Source organism: Cebidichthys violaceus, unplaced genomic scaffold (assembly GCF_023349555.1).
Source record: "Cebidichthys violaceus isolate CVI_PGR_0920_01 unplaced genomic scaffold, fCebVio1.0.p SCAF_23, whole genome shotgun sequence".
Classification (NCBI taxonomy): Eukaryota; Metazoa; Chordata; class Actinopteri; order Perciformes; family Stichaeidae; genus Cebidichthys; species Cebidichthys violaceus.
Genome location: NW_027176406.1, coordinates 7658726 through 7677122, shown reverse-complemented (window position 1 = coordinate 7677122; position 18397 = coordinate 7658726). Strand labels below are relative to the sequence as shown.

The window sequence follows — 18397 nt, the reverse complement described above, 5'->3', positions numbered from 1 at the left end:
TTTGGTGAAGAAATACTGAATCCTGTTGGGAAAGTAGTGAGTCTAAAGATACTGGAATCAGCTTGTCAAACATAAACTCTCAGGTTGTTAAAACACTTATATTTCCAGGAAGGATTCCCGAGGACAGGCCCTCCATCCTCAGTTGTAGCTAGTGCCACCAATTTTACTCGTAAAGTTCAGTTTACTTGTTATCAGGAGTATTGATTTGTATAATGTCTTCTGCAGCTCTGGAGGATTTTTTGTAACATCTGAGTAAATAACCCAAAGACTTCAAAGCTGTGTTACAAACTGAAGGTGTGGAGTTTGAAAGATGAAGTCCTTTACCAAACAGGGACACTCTAATTAAGAGACATTATTGAATTGCACAAGGGGAACCTGAGATCCAGACATTTTGAAGTTTCATATTATGGACTAAAGTCATGACATTTCAGCTGAATCGATTTAAGCTGACTCTTGTTTAAATCTGTCGGTACAGCTGGGGCAGCCAAATCCAACGCTTCTAAATAGCCAGCGGGGAATTAGAAAAAAATAAACTAGAGTATGGCTTGAGCATACATAGTTTATTCTACTGTATGTTCACTGCACATCCTAGTTGTCAACTAAATGTAATGAAATTATCTTGGTCTTAACTTATTGGCACAGAAACTAATATTTTAGCATTTCTGCCTGTTCTGTTTGTTTCATCTTAATGATAGACTTTATACATTTTACGTTTACATTTGCATCAAAATCTTTACTTATTTACATATTTACACATAACATCATACTATTTTAAGTGTGAATACATGCACTGTATTAGATTAATTTTAAGACTGTAGTTGACTGTAATGTCACATGGGCCTTGCTGGTCCAGACACACTGATTTACTTGCATAATGTAACTGGTTGAAAACTACACACTTACTATTGTTTGGTCTGTGACTCCTTAGATTTTTTTCTGGATATATGACCAACAATCAAAAACGTGTGGCCACCCCTGCTGTACTGTAAACGTCAACGTATTATATCACAATAGAGAAAATTATTAAAAGCTAATTTTTTTTGTAATGTCTGAAACAACGTAGAAGGGCAATACCACTACTCGTGCTAACATTTTTATAAAAATGGAATATTTAAAAAAAATAGAATATATCACATATTTATTGTTTTCTGTGCGCCCAGCTGTTGTGATCACGTGATACTCTGCTCCACTGTGATCACGTGAGCTGTATTATGCCCGATGAATTCACAGGCTAACGTTGATACAGTAGCTGGTGCAATGTCATCGCCTCGCTAGCAGGCAGCAAACTGGAGGGTAAGAAGCACCGGGCCACTGACGTGCTGCGCTCCACTAATGCGAGCAGAGCCTCGACGCTGTCGGTGATGGAGGAAACCTCCGCAGTGATGCTTTTCTGTTCGGTTTAACACCAAAAAAGGAGGAATTGTATTCACCTCGACAGGAAGAGGGACCGCAGCTCGGGAAGTTAATGTGCCGAAACCTGCTTTTTTTTAGAGGTAATTTGACACATGTTTGTCTTAAAGTTGCTTCGGCAGGGACATTTGATGATTTATGGGGTGTCAAATTATATCATTTCGCGTTGTATTTTGGAAATACCGAGCTTTGTTTCTCAGCTTTCATCATTAGCATTCGTCAGAATCCTTCGGGATGGACGAACAAATCGATCGTCCAATCAGAAGGCCCAGATGGCTGCGTTAGACCAATCAGAGAAGAGCAAGGCAGGTTCCGGTTAATAAAGGAAAAAGGTCCACGTCTGTAATGGCGTTATTGTTTTGCTAAAACATACTGATGGAGAAATGGTTTCCCTAAATATTTAGCACATCTGAATTTAAATACATGGATAATGCATACAAAATGAAAAGGATAGCCATTCAGAGATGACCGGCACCAGTGTGATATTCAGGCAGTTCCAGTATGACCAGTTTGATTACATTATGAACTCAAGAGCTGTGTTGTGAAATGGGACTCCAATTAGGTCCCACAAGACTCCCATGAGGCCAGTTGTAGAAGCTTTAACAGCTCGTATTTATTGATCGTCCTCTTTGGACTGTTCCTAGTTAGGGAGGTGACTAAAGAAGTATTAGCAAAAGTTATTCTAGTGGAATGTGAGTTTATCATCTGTTTTATCAGCGTTGACTGAAACAATAATCTCCATTGGTCTGTAACTGGTTCAGCGTGTGGATGTCAATGACCTGTTTTTTTTCCTCCAATCTTTTCCTTATTTGCCTTTGGTTTTAGTTTTTTCTAACTGATCTCATTTCCTTGCTAATGTCAACCCTTTCATTTTATTGTACCACTTAGACCTGTTTCCCTTCCCCCTGTCATGTGATTTTCTTCACTCATTTGTTTTGTGTGCAGTGTCTGAATATAAATACAACATCATGCTTATCACGGTACTGTCGATTGCTCAATTTCATTTCACTTCTCGTATTTGTTTTCTTGAGTTAAGTTTAAAAAGAAACTGAGACCCGAAACTTTTACAGTCGTCACTGCGGGTGGAAGCTGTTTCGAAAATGCAACTAAGCATCAAGAAACCTTCATACAAAGATTGAATTGTACATTGAGCTCTAACCTCAAACTTTTCTATCTCCAGCCACTGCGTCCTGTGTACCGCTCAAAATGGCTATCGTGCGACAGTTTGGACTACTGTTGTGGAAAAACTATCTCCAGCAGGTGAGTTGGAGGGGAGGTGAACCTACACTCAGCTTGTTCGTGTCCTTGTTTGGCGCCGACGTCGTTTGCGACTGTGAATCGTCAGAAGTATCGGTGTTTACCGAGCAGAGGCCAGCATGACAGTATTTGCTAAGTTATAGGCTCATGGGACGTCATAAATACAGTGAAGTGACTAACATTTTGTTTTCTACTACTTATGATGTTCGCCAGCGACATGGAAACCGGTTGCCTTGACCTCAGCACTATACAGAGTGCCTGCACTGTTGTTGTGACTCTGGCTCCAGCTAGCTCAACATGGTGGTAGCTGTCTCAAGCTTTTCAAGCCTTTTAGGGCTGTTTTTAGGGGAAAGGATTCATTATTCTCAATACAATACATGAAATGCAGTTGTATAGCCTCCGAGACAATATATACATTAATAGAATATCAACAACAATACAATAGAACAAATTATATAAAACTAGAACTAAAGGAAGAAATAAAAAGGAAAACTAACTTATATTTACAAGGCATATATACAAATACATATTTACTATATACTGTTTACATACATAAAGAAATATATATTATCCTTTTAGTTACTTTTTTGCTTTACTTTTTAAATTGTGACAGAGATCATGTGACTTTATCATGAGACATTATGTAACTATAGATCCACGTGAATTATTTCTTTTTTTGAGTTCATCAAAAACAAAACAAAGAAAAAAACACAGATAAACACATACATTTTAAGGAAAATGGAAAGGGTTTAGCATAGTTTATGTAATCTGCAAATACTGGAGATACACACAAACCTTTTCAACGTTGGTTAACATTTCAACACGCACCTGATCACAGCTCAAAATATCCAAGAAAGCCTTGACGTTGGCTGTTCATCTGAGGGTTGAACCATTATGTGGTTTATTGAAAGTCACGTCATCCAGTCCGTCAGTGTTCAGTTTGCAGAAGATAGAAATGTATTTTTTTATCAGTGCCAGTGTGTATCGGTCTGAATGGCAGCTTGCATCATTTTTAATATTAATATCAGTTGATGGTTGCACAATGTTGCCTGCAACCATCCAGAAAATGTAATTGTCTATCTGCTGCATGGTGTGCGTAGTTGCTCCACCACCCTTTATCCACTCCCTGCTGCGTAGAGACTACAGGGACTCCATTAGGACCAGGCAGGAAAAAAAAAACCTGTGCATCTTGGTGTTTAGTGTCCATCTTGACTGCAGAAAAACATACACAGAGTGCATGTTAGTTGCTTAAATGCATTACCAAATATAATGCATTACTTACTTTGCGATGACCTTTTTAATTTCTGGGCCACACTGTTTTTTTGGTGGTGTTTTTATCCCCATGGACAACTGGCTACATTTAGAAAAGTTGAGGTCATGTTGATATATTTCCAGCTCAGGTGGAACAGGTTTTGAGAGCTGATTCTATTTAAGTGTTTGCTCTACTCATGAATGTTATCACTGGGCTCATTCTTTGTTTTACAACGGCATGTTGTCTAACCAGAGCAAAATGAAAGATTGTCTGAACCGTATTGTGAGACAAGAACAACTATTAGTCCTATATAAGAGCCTTTAGAGGGATTTATACAAAATATATTTGAAATGTGTTGAGTGAACCTTTTTTATATCCTCATTAAAAACAGTTGCACCCTTGTACGGTATTTATTATTCTTTATTGTCCCATGCCCAATGGTTACAAAGAAGCAGTGAAAATCTCAGATCTTTGGCTCCCTCCAACAATGCTTAGTAAATATAAAGAAAAAGAAAATCATGCAAGTAAATAAAAGACAATGTGCAAGTTAAAATATAACAAATATAAAATATTTATAAATTTGTGGGAGGCAGAATAATCTGTGGTTGGGGTCTCTGATTATAAAAAAATGACGACGACATCAGCTTGTATTAAATGATACGGTACCGGTAGTTCTGTGCCTCAATACTGATAGCAGAACAATATTCACTTTGATTCCTTACTTTGATGAGAGTTTTACATATTTTCAACAATACATAAAATAGAGCATCTATCGAACAACCCAGTACCGTAACGGAAACACGTTTGGCATTCAATTCAGCAATTTTCTGTTTTGAATGCCGCTTTTGGGCACCGCTTTTGAATTTGCGTTTCATTTTCTCCTCAGGAAAAATCAGTGCTAACGTTACTGAGTGAATCAGTGCTAACGTAAGCTACCTATTTGCCGCGGGCGCGCCGGTCTGTGACCCTCTTACCTATGTCGTCACATCACTAACCTAGCTAACAAAGAAAGCACAATTAAATATAGTTTTCTTTATTTTTTATATCAACTCTGGAAACACAGACAAGACAATAAGACCATAGTGTGCATCCCATGTAATTCAAATTGAAACCCCCTCCCCCCAAAAAAAATGCGAGGCCCCCTGCGGTGCGGGGGCTGCGGGGGTAATCTCTACGAGTCTGGAACAACCTCAATGAGTGCTGAAAAGGTTGATTTTGGCGCCCTTCTGGATTTGACTGTAATGTCCTGAAACTGTCCAAGTCACTCTGTGCTCCAATCAGGAGGCCGTCACATTACGCTTCACGTCAACTGTCTGTGGAATCATTTCTGAAGAGTGATTGATACCCAGACCCCATCTTGACTTGGAAATGACATGTAGTTATCATTTTCAAAGCATATTGAAAATTGGGAAATGAAAATAGTTCATAATCTCAATATATTTTCAGTCTGTGCCTCATATTTCTTGCTAATTTCACTCTTAAAATGTTTTGAATTCTTAATTTTACATCCTAAGCATCTCATCCACTCTTTTATCTTCTACTTGTTTTGTTTTTTTCTTACCTCATGCACCTCTATCAACTCTATTCTTGCTCTCCAGAAACGTCAGATCCTGGTGACTCTGGTGGAGATACTCCTGCCCCTGCTCTTCTCTGGCATCCTCATCGTGCTACGTCAGAAGGTGCCTTTTAAGGACTACCCAAACGCCACGGTCTACGAGAGCTATGCCGTTGACGCACTACCATACAGCTTGTTTCGAGGCTTGCAGCTGGCCTATGTGCCCAGTAACTCCAGTGTGGTGCGTCAGCTGGCCGAGGATGTGCGACGCAGCCTGAGGCTCTCCTCAGGTGGGCATTGGCAGCAGGGAATGGATGGCAGGTTCAGCACAACGATGTAGGCTTGTTTAAACTTCAAATCTGTGAAAAGCAGGGCGTCCACTGCTTGAAATCATTTCCAGCATATTAGCTTAGCTTAGCATAAAGACTGGAAACTTCCTCCAAAGTTAAAAAAATCTGTTTAATAGCACAACTGAAGCTCACTGAAAAACTCGTTATATCTTGTTTCTTTAATCAAATCAAAACAAAATGTAAAAACTACAGTTTTGTAGTTTTAAGTGGGTTATGTGCAGAACAATTTCCTAAGCTAAGTTTACAGAATGCTTGCTGTAGCCTTCTATTTACGGGACAGATATGCAAGTGGTATTGATCTATTAATCTGATCTCCTAACATTTGGTGTGAAAGCAAATATTTATATCTCCCAAAATGTCAAACTATTCCTTTCATATGGCCATTCTCCCAAAGTAACACTTCATAAAACATGTTTACATTTCAGTGACCAAATATGACCCCCAAGTCTTAAATAATTTGCCAAAGTTTGTTGGATAATACTGAAAGGAATTGTTGCATCATGATCTACAAAAGAATTTGATAAAATTATAGGAATGGGTTGCTTCTAAAACCTAGATGCTGTTGCAGCAAAGCCTAATGTTTACATCCCCAGTTTGAGCTGTTAGTACCACCATTTTACCAGTGAAACAAGTACCACTGCCTTCACAACAAGTCAGTCTGGAGGTGGGAATACTGGTTCCTCTAGGAAACAGGCTTCATGAGATCAACAGGCCGCACCCTTCTCTCGTGTCAGGCTGTATCACTGGGAGGTTAAATAGGGAAGGAAAAGAAGCTCACACACTGTAATATTTTTACTCTCCTCTCTCAGGACACCTACACTCAATTCTCTTTTTAATTCACACACTCACACCTCTGCGTGACCAGCTGTTCAGATAATCTTGCAGACGGTCTGACTGACGGGCTGTTTGCTTTCTCGCCGACAGACAATCGGCAAGAGGGACACATAGCAGCAGTGTGAGGCTGGAAGCAGAGACGTAGCATCAGGTAGACAGTGATGTGCATCTGCAGGTGTACCCAGCTGTGTGAGATCCCAGCTCCGACATTAATGAATAATTTAGCTGGTCTCTGTGTTCAGAGGGATAGGTCGAGGAGGACGATCAGGGTAGAATTTGAGCATGTAATGCACACAGAAGACCACAAAAGTGACCTCAATGATGTGTCTGACAATGAAGCGACTGATTAACAGTGAACAGGCCCTCAGATATTTCAAATGTCACAGTTTTACATAAACAACAAAAGGATGGTTGAACTGGGACCACTAAAGAGTGTTTGTTGTGAAGATGTTAGGTGATGAAACACCTTTTAATACGTTGTATGTGGTGTATTGTGAAATACTGAATTGTGAAATGAGAGTTCCTGTATTGTGTAATCTCAAGTTTTTGTTGTTGTAAAAAATGTATTTGACTTTTTCTTGTGTAGATCATCAGTGAGAGATGTTATGTGTTCTTGTACTACTATTATTCAACTGATGACCCGTTAATGCTAACTGCTAACTTCATTTTAAGTGTTAAGCCTTTATTTTTAGCAAACAAGTTGAACTATTTATACATTACTCTGCTCATTTTTTTCTTTTTAAATTCACTTGCTGATTTTTACCAGCTATTTCCAATTTTAAAAAAATTACTTTAATCCTATTATCTAACCATTTAAACCGTATATCCATTTGGACTCTGTTCGATGCTAACTAACATTCATGTACTCTCAATTTGCCACACGTGCCTTTAAGGTGTTACAGCTGACTCAGGTTGATTGGAGGGGTTTGTTGTGCAGTCAGCGTAGCTAGCTTGCTGGCTATTCTGACAATAAATTTACAAAAAATCAGCATCACACCAATTTGTAAGTCTATATGGATATTTTGTTTATATAAATGCAAATATCTGGATATATAACTTTGAGCGAATCCTGATTTAAATTTTTTTTTTCAAAGTAGTGTACCCCGTTTACAACTGCAAAAGTAACCCCTGCATACAATTACCCCTGGTTGGGAATAACTGTTAAACTACAAACCATTTAAGCAGTGTTCAAGTGAAGAGCAGTGTAGCAAAGGCAGGCTTGAACTGGTGTGTTTATCAGCCCTCTGTGCCCTCTGTGTGTCTGCTGACAAGTGTTTATTTTATGAGATTTACCTTTCAGGACCAATATTTAACACTGAGGTCCTTTGCCAGACTCAGAATACCTTCACGAGTGCTTGATAAGTGGAATAGAAAATATGCAATTGAGAAATCCAGTTCTGTTGTCTTGATGATGTTGCTCATAGAGTATTCTGACAGCATCTCGAACCTACTGCCGTGCGAGTAGCGAGCATCAAGGTCTCGCACTGAGACAGGCATGAAAACAGACGTACGTGAGACGAATGCCGCGCCACTAATGCGATGCTGTTTTAATTAATCTATATTTTTGTGTGTGTGTGCGTGCGTGCGTGCGTGCGTGCGTTTCTTTCCTTTCCAGTGCGTGGCTTTGAGACGGAGGAGCAGTTTGAGGACTACGTGAGAAAGAACTCTAGCTCAGGAAAGCTTCTGGCTGCTGTGGTGTTTGAGCACCCTTTCACCCACGACGATGAACCTCTGCCCCTAAAGGTGAAAGGCAACACACACACACACACACACACACACACACACACACACACACACACACACACACACACACACACACACACACACACACACACACACACACACACACACACATACTGTAGCAGCTTGACTCCTGCACCTGAGGAGTGGTGCATTGTGTTGTTGTCTGGTAATTGTGTCAGGGGAAACAACATGAGTGGTGAAAAGATGCAACATAATGACATGTTTTTTGCTTTACTGATCTCAGTGTAAGGAAGATTAAATAATTTAGACTTACAGTTTGTTACCAGTTTGACTGGTTCAGGCTCTTTTGTTCTGCTCCCTGTGTTTGCCTTGGACTAACAAACAAGCTCATGTTTTGGCCAGGTTCATTATTAAGCACCACAGTGTAAGATAACGTGGTTATGACTACCAGATTTCTGTCTACTCTGATTAAATGAGAAGTAAAAGGTAGAGAAGGAAACCTGACATCACGTATGTAAAAATCATTTTCTGGCTTCAGACACCTCAAAGCTGAGAGAGAGAGAGAGAGAGAGAGAGAGAGAGAGAGAGAGAGAGAGAGAGAGAGAGAGAGAGAGAGAGAGAGAGAGAGAGAGAGAGAGAGAGAGAGAGAGAGAGAGAGAGAGAGAGACTCCCACATTCTACCCGTATTTATTATTTTATTGTTCTTGTAGAAAGTTCTTCCTGGTGCCAGGGCCCTGTTTCGCAAAAGCAGGTGAAACAAACTCTGAGCCCAACCCTGAACTCTGAGTGGACTTTATCCAGAACAGCTGATCGAAGTTTGTTCACCCGGAGTTAGGCTTGTGTGTGGTGAATGAAAAAAGTCATCATCAATGGAGCTCCGACTCCACGATTCAACAGGAAGGGCTCCATTTAAATCCAGTGGATTAATGCATGTAAAACATATATGGACTGTGCACATTTATCTTTGAACAAGAGCCTGAGTCGGAGAGGGGAAAAGTGTCAACAAGTTAACCCTAACCCTGTACCACTCTGTCATTCACTGCAGTGTGTGTGTGTGTGCTTATTTATTGCCAAGCTGATAAAGATATCCTCGCCTCTCTTTCTTTTTGCACTCGCATGTACAGGTGAGCTACCACCTGCGTTTCAGCTTCAGCCCACGCAGCGCCCCACCCAAGGAGAGGTCCGAGCTGAACCCAAACAGTGACCTCGACTGGCACACGCTCAGCCTCTTTCCCCTCTTTCAGCTGCCAGGACCGAGGGAGCAGTATGACAAGGAGGGGGGCACGCCTGGTGAGAACACGGCGTCTTACTATTACACCCTCCTCATTTAGTTTCTCTTTATCTTTATCTCCCACTTCACCTTTAATCCCAAAAAAATCATGTCTGCTTTGATGCTACTAAACCTTCATGAGAGGGTCTTTCATCGCAAAAAAATAAATGTTAGATATTCTTAAAAAAATGGGAGGTGTCCAGATTAGCCCTTTAAGCAGCCACAATATTAAGTCAAAACAGGTTTTTATATTTCTGCTAATACAGAGATTATGACAAAAAAATGAAAAGCACTTATTTTTCACAATCTCTGGATCCCTCGCCTCAGGCTGTGTTTCCATGGCAACCCCGGCCCCGCATGTCTACATTTTGGCGCTGCTAGGATTGTACCCTCGCATCTTTTGTGGGGCATTAGTGAGGTGTCGAGCACCAAAATATCCTCAACTTTATCTTCCCATTTGTCTCTCAGGATGTCTGATTTGTTAAGTGTAAATGACGGGATGATGATGATGATGATGATGTTGATAAATTGGGATGACACTGTTCTGCTGTGGCTCTAACCCCTTTTTAACAATAAAGTTTTAAAGTTAAGAGCCTAAAGAGGGATGCTCTAAAAGATGAAGTCATCCTCTCAGCATAATAGAACTGACAAGCTTTTAGAGTCGCATAAATATGGATTTCCAACCTCCACATGCATAATAACTCACGACTTCGGCTCCACTTTGGTTCCTCAAGGCCTCTTACCCATTTTCATGTTAACTTGTTAGAAGGACTCATGGAACAGGTCTCTCTGTAAGTGGGGTTGTGCCATGAGTAATTGTTTACCAAAAACAATAGCAACATGTTTTCTACAGCGTTCATATTTCTCTGTTTAAGGTTATTTTCGAGAGGGTTTCCTGGCTGTACAGCATGCTGTGGACCGAGCCATCATGCGCTCTTACAACAGAACGGCTGCCGCCTCTCTGCTGCCACAAATCAGAGTGGTCCTGTCGCGGTTTCCTTACCCTGCCTTTATATATGACGTCTTCATCCTGGCCATTCAGAACCAGCTGCCCCTGCTACTGGTGCTCAGCTTTACCTACACCTCCCTCAACATAGTACGATCTGTGGTGCAGGAGAAGGAAAGGAAGCTCAAGGTTTGTGTTTCTACAAGGCACGTTTTTTTTTTCTGGGTGTTGAAATTAGTGATATAACTGTTTCTTATTTTCAACCTTTTTCCATTTCAGGAGTACATGAGGATGATGGGCCTCAGCAACTGGCTCCACTGGAGCGCCTGGTTTCTCATGTTCTTCCTCTTCCTCTCCATTTCGATCTTTTTTGTCACCCTGCTCCTTTGTGTCCAGGTGAGTTAGTGTTACAGAGCATTGTTACATTCCAGCACGTAGTACCTTCACCATTTAAGCAGTACAAATACGTAGCTTAGCAGTAGTTCTCAAAGCAACACTTCATACAGTGCGAGTTTAAACTAAGTGAAACCAAGAGGAAAAGAATATCTAATTACATTTTATTTTGTTTGTGTTGGGCAGTGTAGTTACTGACCAACAGCTTAAGCACACGAATGGGTTCATTTCTTTCTGTTTTTTTAGGTGAGCCCTTATGGAGCAGTTCTGTCCTACAGTGACCCCACGCTGGTCTTTGTCTTCCTGCTCGTCTTCACTGTGGCCACCATCAACTTCAGCTTCATGATCAGTGCCTTCTTCTCACGAGGTGTGTGTGTGTGTGTGTGTGTGTGTGTGTGTGTGTGTGTGTGTGTGTGTCTGAATTAACATTACATAATAATAGTTATGTTACTCTATGACTACTCTTAGTGTACTGTGCTGTATGTGAGGTCAGATGCTCTTAACAGGACACTCTCTGGCTCCATTCAGCTGTGTGTGTAACACTGCGTAGGCTCACAGATGTAGGTCAAAGTGTCTGCTGTTTGCTTTGCGCCCTCCTCTTAGCGAGTTCAAAGAAGCAGCAATAAAAGGCACATCGGCTATAAAAAGCATGTTAACACTAAGCAAAGATCTGCTCAAAGACGCTTGTACAGTCTGTATAGATCAGCTGTGAGAGGGTAAACATTTAGGTCATGTAATTACTGAGACATAGAATCTATTTAAGCTTCTGGTGTTGTATTGTTCATTTTCTCGGTGATGAGAAATGCTTTGTTCACTTTTAAAAAGTAGGAAGTTAATTTGTTTTAAGTAGTTCTGAGGGCTGTCTGTCTTCGGCTGCTAAAGAAAACTATTTGAATCCCATCTCTCCTTTCTCTTGTTCCATTCTCTTTCCGTCTTTGTGGTCTCACTCATTCAGACCAGCATGTGAAGGAAAAGTGTCTCCTTCCAATTTTTCTCAACAAAGCACTCAGATTGCAAGCGCTCGGCACAGCCTCAGTTTAATGCAGCCTCTTGCAGAGTGGTTGCACATAAGCACCTGCTTCTTTGAACAAAACACTTAGAAAAGTTGTCTAACAACGAACAAATGTGAGTTGGATTTTGGTGATGTGTCTTGTGTTTGTGGACTGGAAACGCTGGAGTGAAACAGGCTATTTTTCATGTACTTGTTTCTTACTTGTTTCTTGTATTATGTATGATTTGTAATAACTGGGCACACTGGAGTGCAATAGACTACTTTCAATTTTCTGATTATCTGAATTGCCAGGAGCTTGTCTTGTCTGGGAGTTTTGAATGTGGTGCTGTTTATTCTGCAATATTGTGTTCATTATTATTTGTTTTGTATTGTCCCAAAGTAAGTCTATTTTTGCAGACCCCCGGAAGAAAAGCTGCTGCAATTCTTTTCTTTTTTAACTACAATCATAAGAAACATTCACCTAATTATAATTGGTCATGATTAAGATTTAAAGGGCTTTTGTCCACAGGGGCTGAGTTGAAGTAGTTCTGTCCTCTGAGTAATGCAACGTGCTCTGTCACCTGCCCAGACAGTTTTCCTATTTTGCTTTGTCATAATAAGATAAGGTATCTTTGGTGACATTTTTAAATCTTGTCCAGTTCCTCATTCCTTCTTCCTGCTTTCTCTGTTTTCCCTCAGCCTAGCCTGTCTGTGTCCATGAATAATTGTGGTATTTGACAGTCTGACTTAAGTCAATAAACTTGAGTCAATTAGTGCTGAACTTACAGATAACGAGAGCTAAATAAACTGCATCATCGTGTTGTTTTGTCTCTGGCTCTGTACATACATATGAGAAGGCCAGGTGAAAGGGTTTTCCATGCAAACAATGATTTGTAGATAGAATAGGAAAGAGGCAGCGATGAGGGTCTTTTCTGAAAATAGGCCAAAGTAACAAAAAGGATCCTTTTTGTCCTCTTTAGCCATTTTTTTTAACAAAAACAGATTTTTCCTCTCTTGGTTGTCCTTTGTGTGAACAGCTGATTGTGTACTCTTCCCCACCCACTGATGTACTTTTCATGAGAACATAATGGTGATTAGTCAATGCGTCTTCCACACCGGCACAAAATGTCACATTGTCTGTCACAAGTGGTCTTTTGAGAAATCTTGTCATTCTGCCCCGAAATGGAGGCAAGAACAGCCCTGAAAGTCTTTCATTCGCCTCATCCACAGTTTCTGTCCCCGTTTGTCCACCGTCTCTCATTTGTCCTCCCTAATGCTTCCTTTGAACAGCACTCACAGACTGGCTCTATCAATCGGGGAAATGGGTTTTGCACCAAAGGTTCTTCAAATAGTAATTTACCTGTTTGCGCTGGCATAGGTTCACAAATGCCTGTGTGTGTGTGTGTGTGTGTGTGTGTGTGTGTGTGTGTGTGTGTGTGTGTGTGTGTGTGTGTGTGTGTGTGTGTGTGTGTGTGTGTGTGTGTGTGTGTGTGTGTGTTTGAGCTTGTCTAGCGGCACAACAATGTTCTTAATGTATCTGTGGCAACAGAAAGAGTGGTGTGAGAGCTGTTCAATTCACTGTTTTCAGGTCCGTTGTTCAGCATCTCTTTCTTTCTTCTCTTTCTAACTTCAGCCAATGTGGCGGCAGCAGCGGGCGGCTTCATCTATTTCCTGAGCTACCTGCCTTATTTGTTCCTGTGGCCACGCTACGACCTGCTGAGTCATGCCCAGAAGGTGTCAGCCTGCCTCATCTCCAACGTGGCCATGGCCATGGGAGCTCAGCTCATAGGAATGTTTGAAGGCAAAGGTGAGACTTGTTGTATTCAAAGTGAATTTTGTAAATTTCTCAGTTCCTTTCCTTTTTAAAAGCAGCATTTGAATTTTTTTCTATCTCATCCCTCTCTCCTCTGTAGGAGTTGGAATCCAGTGGTCGAACTTGTTTGACTCTGTGACGGTGGATGATGACTTCTCCATGGCCCAGGTGTTGTGCTTGCTGCTGTTTGACTCTGTGCTCTACGGGCTGGTGGCCTGGTACATGGAGGCCGTTTTTCCTGGAGAGTACGGAGTCCCTCTACCGTCTTACTTCTTCGTACTGGTATGTTTCAAAGCTAGGTGGCTCACACATGCACACTCGCATTCACTGGGGATGCAACCAAATACAGCTGGATTAGTGGGATGAAAGTACGAACAGAGGATGCATTCAGAAGCGATGTTGTTTTCTCCTCACAGTGCCTTTATTCTTTCCTGCAATGTCAGTTAGTATTTCAAATATAAAAGACGCAAACTTAAAAAAAATGGGGAAGTTGTGTACAAACAAAATATCGCCTAATCATCATGTTGGTTCTTGTAATCATCTTTCCCTAAAACAAACAGTGTATGTGTTTTTACGTTTCTGTTATAATTCGCAGTAAAACATACTGTCAAAGTTCAATAGATTTTGTGTAGTGACCACATGTATTGATTACTTGATATCGTTTTAATGTACCTGTTGAACTGGTCGGATATTTCGTATGAACTAGAAATATACATTTTCTTAAATATCTTGTTTGGTCTAGAAACTATTTTATTTTATTTTATTATTCTATCAGCTATTTGCCCTTTGGATTTCTAAAGACTTCTATCTATATTTCTTTCAACAACTTTGTAATCAAATGTTGAATATAATATAAGCGTTTTGTATGAATATTTGCACAACTATTATTATTATTATTATTATTATTATTATTATTATTATGTCGACAAATACTGCAAGTGGGTGGTGTTCAGCACTTACAGCACCAGCAGGTAGTTGCAATCTCTCCTGTAAGAGGAAAATTGCCTTAGATTAAATAAATTGCTGCACTCAGTGAAAGTGGCTCTGATGTAGTGACGGGGGGCAGAGGAAGTCTTTGGGTTCAGCTGGCTAGAATAACAGGAAGCGTCTGAGTCTGTTGAGCCAACACAAATACGGTTTATGATTTTAACAACTATGGACCATCACGAAATGGCGTGCTGACACACACACACACACACACACACACACACACACACACACACACACACACACACACACACACACACACACACACACACACACACACACACACACACACCTTTTTCCCAGTAATCAGGAATTCAAGAGACTGCCAGCAGGGTGTGGATTCGATGTTGACGCTGTGGGTGGGTGGGTGGGTGGGTGTGTGGAGGTTTGACTCTGGTCTTTAGGAAGTGCACCAGAGGGAGGTTTGGTCAGGAAACAATCTCCTCTAATGTAGAGTGTACATGAACAATGTTAATGCCGGCCCAATCTCTCTTTCTTGTGTTTTTATGAATGATCTTGTTCCTCTGCTTCCCGTGTTGCATCCTGTAATTACTCTACTTCGCTGAAAAATCATGAGAAATACATACATACAGTGTGTGCAATATATGATGCAATTCATTCTATACAATATGTTGGGAAAAGAATACCGGGATTGCAAAGCTCTCTTTTATTCAGCTTCCAGTTTTAACCCACTCCACTTCCTACCTCTATCTATCACCCACTTTCTCTCTCATCTGCCTCATCTCCATCAGCCTTCATACTGGTGCAGTAGTCCCCGAATGGCTTTAGTGAACGAGAAAGAGGAAGAGGAGGATGCAGAAAAGGCTCTGAAAGGGGAGTTTATAGAGGAGGAGCCAGCTGGACTTGTCTCCGGGATCAAGATTAAACACCTTGCTAAGGTGAGCACCCAGCGGGTCAACAAGGTTACTCTGCCGCTGTACCTTTCTTCCTCAAGTAATGCATGTAAATGTTTTGGGTTAATCCCATCGACAGGAATTCAAAGTGGGCAACAAGACACGGCAGGCTGTGCGGGATCTCACGGTGAACATGTTTGAGGGTCAGATCACGGTGCTGCTGGGACACAATGGTGCTGGGAAGACCACGACACTGTCCATGCTGACAGGTGACCAGCTGATGTACACACACACAATCAAACATAAATGCCTTGGAAACATTCTGAACTCAACTGATTGTGTGTGTGTGTGTGTGTGTGTGTGTGTGTGTGTGTGTGTGTGTGTGTGTGTGTGCGCGTGCGTCTCCGCGTCTCTGCGTCTCTGCAGGCCTGTTTCCTCCCACCAGTGGCAGAGCCTATATCAACGGTTACGACATCTGTCAGGACATGTCTCTGATCCGCCGCAGTCTGGGACTCTGTCCCCAGCATGACGTACTGTTTGATAACCTTACTGTCAGAGAGCACCTGCTCTTCTACGCTCAGGTACTCGCACCATCATGCACTTATACACAAAAACACACACAGACATACTTGAACTGAATCTTTGTTCTTGTCAGGTGCTAATTAGTTATTCGTTTTTAAATCAGAAGTGAAAGTGTATTGTGAGGTGTTCACATTGTTTTAATATCATAAATACACTCCCCGGCCATTTTATAAGGTACATCTGTATCATCTAATGTTATCCAGCTCTGCCATAAATACTACCTTTACAAAGTTTACAATGGCCAGTTTTTGTTCAACTTTCCGAGAGGTTTTATTTCAACTATATGTTTATTATTTGTGTGTTGATCTGCTTGATATCCAGCTGAAAGGCTTCTCCAAAGACAAGATTCCAGATGAGGTGGACCGGACCATCCGTATCCTGAACCTTGAGGACAAGCGACAGGCTCGCTCCAAGACCCTCTCTGGTGGCATGAAAAGAAAACTCTCTATTGGCATTGCCCTCATTGGAGACTCCAAGGTGAAGAATGTCATGAGCACTATTCACTCTCATTACTTTTGTCACCATCCTTCCGCCGCATTAACCACGTCTCATCTCTTCATCCCTAACCTGGTCCTTCTCCAGGTGGTGATGTTAGATGAGCCCACATCAGGTATGGACCCATCAGCTCGGCGCGCCACCTGGGACCTCCTGCAAGGGGAGAAGCGCGGTCGCACCATCCTGCTCACCACGCATTTTATGGACGAGGCCGACCTGCTCGGCGACCGCATCGCCATCATGGCAGGAGGAGAGCTGCAGTGCAGCGGGTCGCCACTTTTCCTCAAGAACAAATATGGTAAGTGAAAAGTGGCTGCAGTGAAATGTACCTCTTAATTGCCATATATGTAGTAAGCTTTATAAAAGACAGTCATGCTTTTCTTGCTTTATAATTCAGACCTGGACAATCAGGAGAATTGAAACTCCAGTAATTCAACTACATAATTGCTACAATTAATTATACCTCCTTTCTTCTGCTCACCAGGTGCTGGCTACCACATGGTGATAGTGAAGGATGCTCTTTGTAATGTGTCCGAGATCACCCGCCTCGTCCACATGTATGTTCCTAATGCCACACTGGAGAGCAGCGCGGGAGCCGAGCTCTCTTACATCCTGCCCAAAGAAAGCACCAACAGGTGAGTCAGTCACATCTTTGTTCATTTTCACAATAACACAGTGGAAAGTGTGAAGTGGCCTAAAAGGTAGAAAGACCATTGACACAAAATCACACCTGCTGACATAATAACTTCTGTGAAAGGGGCCGACTTGCACTAACTCTGGGTATATGATTATGATAAATACATAGAATAACCGTATGGCTTTTTCTCTTTCTGGTTCTGTGCATTAAACACTTTTTTTTTTATTAGAGCAACACAAACAACTGGTATCAGTGTGATAAATATACAAAAAAATGTCTCTTATTTACCACAACCTTTCAATTCCCCCCCCCCCCCCCCTTTTTTTTGCCATATCTCCCTTTGCTTTGTTTTATGTAGTTGTTATATAATGAAAATCAATATTTTTCTCCCCACGATTTGGACTTTGACTCCACAGTGACACTAGTTACTGTTCTATGATTAGATTTAAAGCGGAACTTAAGGCACAAATATATGATTTCAAAGCCCAACGAAACAAGGTCAAATTTGGCAGCTTTGTACTCATCCATAGCTCACATTGTTGTGTATATATACATTTGTCCCACTGTAAGTGTAGTGTGTAATGTGTGTGTCCACTTTGTGTTTGCTCTCAGGTTTGAGCTGCTGTTTGCTGAGCTGGAGATGAACAGAGAGGAGCTGGGCATCGCCAGCTACGGAGCTTCAGTGACCACTATGGAAGAGGTTTTCCTCAGGTGGGAGAAACATGACATGAGCGAATGTGACTGTGTCTTCTAAATCTGTAGGATCTGACTCAAGGACTAACTCTCCTACTGCTAGGTACATTTTCAGTTAAGCAGCAATGCACAAGAGGAGGTATTTTAATTCAAAAGAAAGTGGGTTCCATATAGTACCTATATTTAAAAATGCCTGTTCTAGTAGCTCTGCAGTCATACATCTATTTTGGAATTCATGGAACTACAACATTGAGCAAACCAGTGATATGGCTGATGTGTTCGCTTTCTCTCCTTCTGCTCACACATCTCAGTCCCAGCTGCTTACTGAGCAGTTATTTCTGCTTCCCCGTAGACTTGACATGTGTATCTGTGGC

The 18397-nt window shown here is 41.3% G+C and overlaps 1 protein-coding gene across 1 annotated transcript in view; it reads left to right on the top strand.

Annotated features, from left to right (window-relative positions):
- Window positions 1-1227: 1227 nt before the first annotated feature.
- Window positions 1228-18397, top strand: part of abca3b (ATP-binding cassette, sub-family A (ABC1), member 3b) — a 32514-nt gene continuing 15344 nt past the window's right edge. The window contains exons 1-17 of the mRNA XM_068719050.1: window positions 1228-1493; window positions 2591-2670; window positions 5518-5764; window positions 8274-8401; window positions 9487-9652; window positions 10508-10767; window positions 10858-10974; window positions 11218-11338; window positions 13596-13769; window positions 13876-14057; window positions 15515-15661; window positions 15756-15885; window positions 16043-16197; window positions 16520-16675; window positions 16781-16991; window positions 17178-17328; window positions 17943-18041. Coding sequence (XP_068575151.1) covers window positions 1466-1493; window positions 2591-2670; window positions 5518-5764; window positions 8274-8401; window positions 9487-9652; window positions 10508-10767; window positions 10858-10974; window positions 11218-11338; window positions 13596-13769; window positions 13876-14057; window positions 15515-15661; window positions 15756-15885; window positions 16043-16197; window positions 16520-16675; window positions 16781-16991; window positions 17178-17328; window positions 17943-18041 — 2552 coding nt within the window. The 5' untranslated portion in view covers window positions 1228-1465. The remainder of the gene's footprint in view (window positions 1494-2590; window positions 2671-5517; window positions 5765-8273; window positions 8402-9486; window positions 9653-10507; window positions 10768-10857; window positions 10975-11217; window positions 11339-13595; window positions 13770-13875; window positions 14058-15514; window positions 15662-15755; window positions 15886-16042; window positions 16198-16519; window positions 16676-16780; window positions 16992-17177; window positions 17329-17942; window positions 18042-18397) is intronic.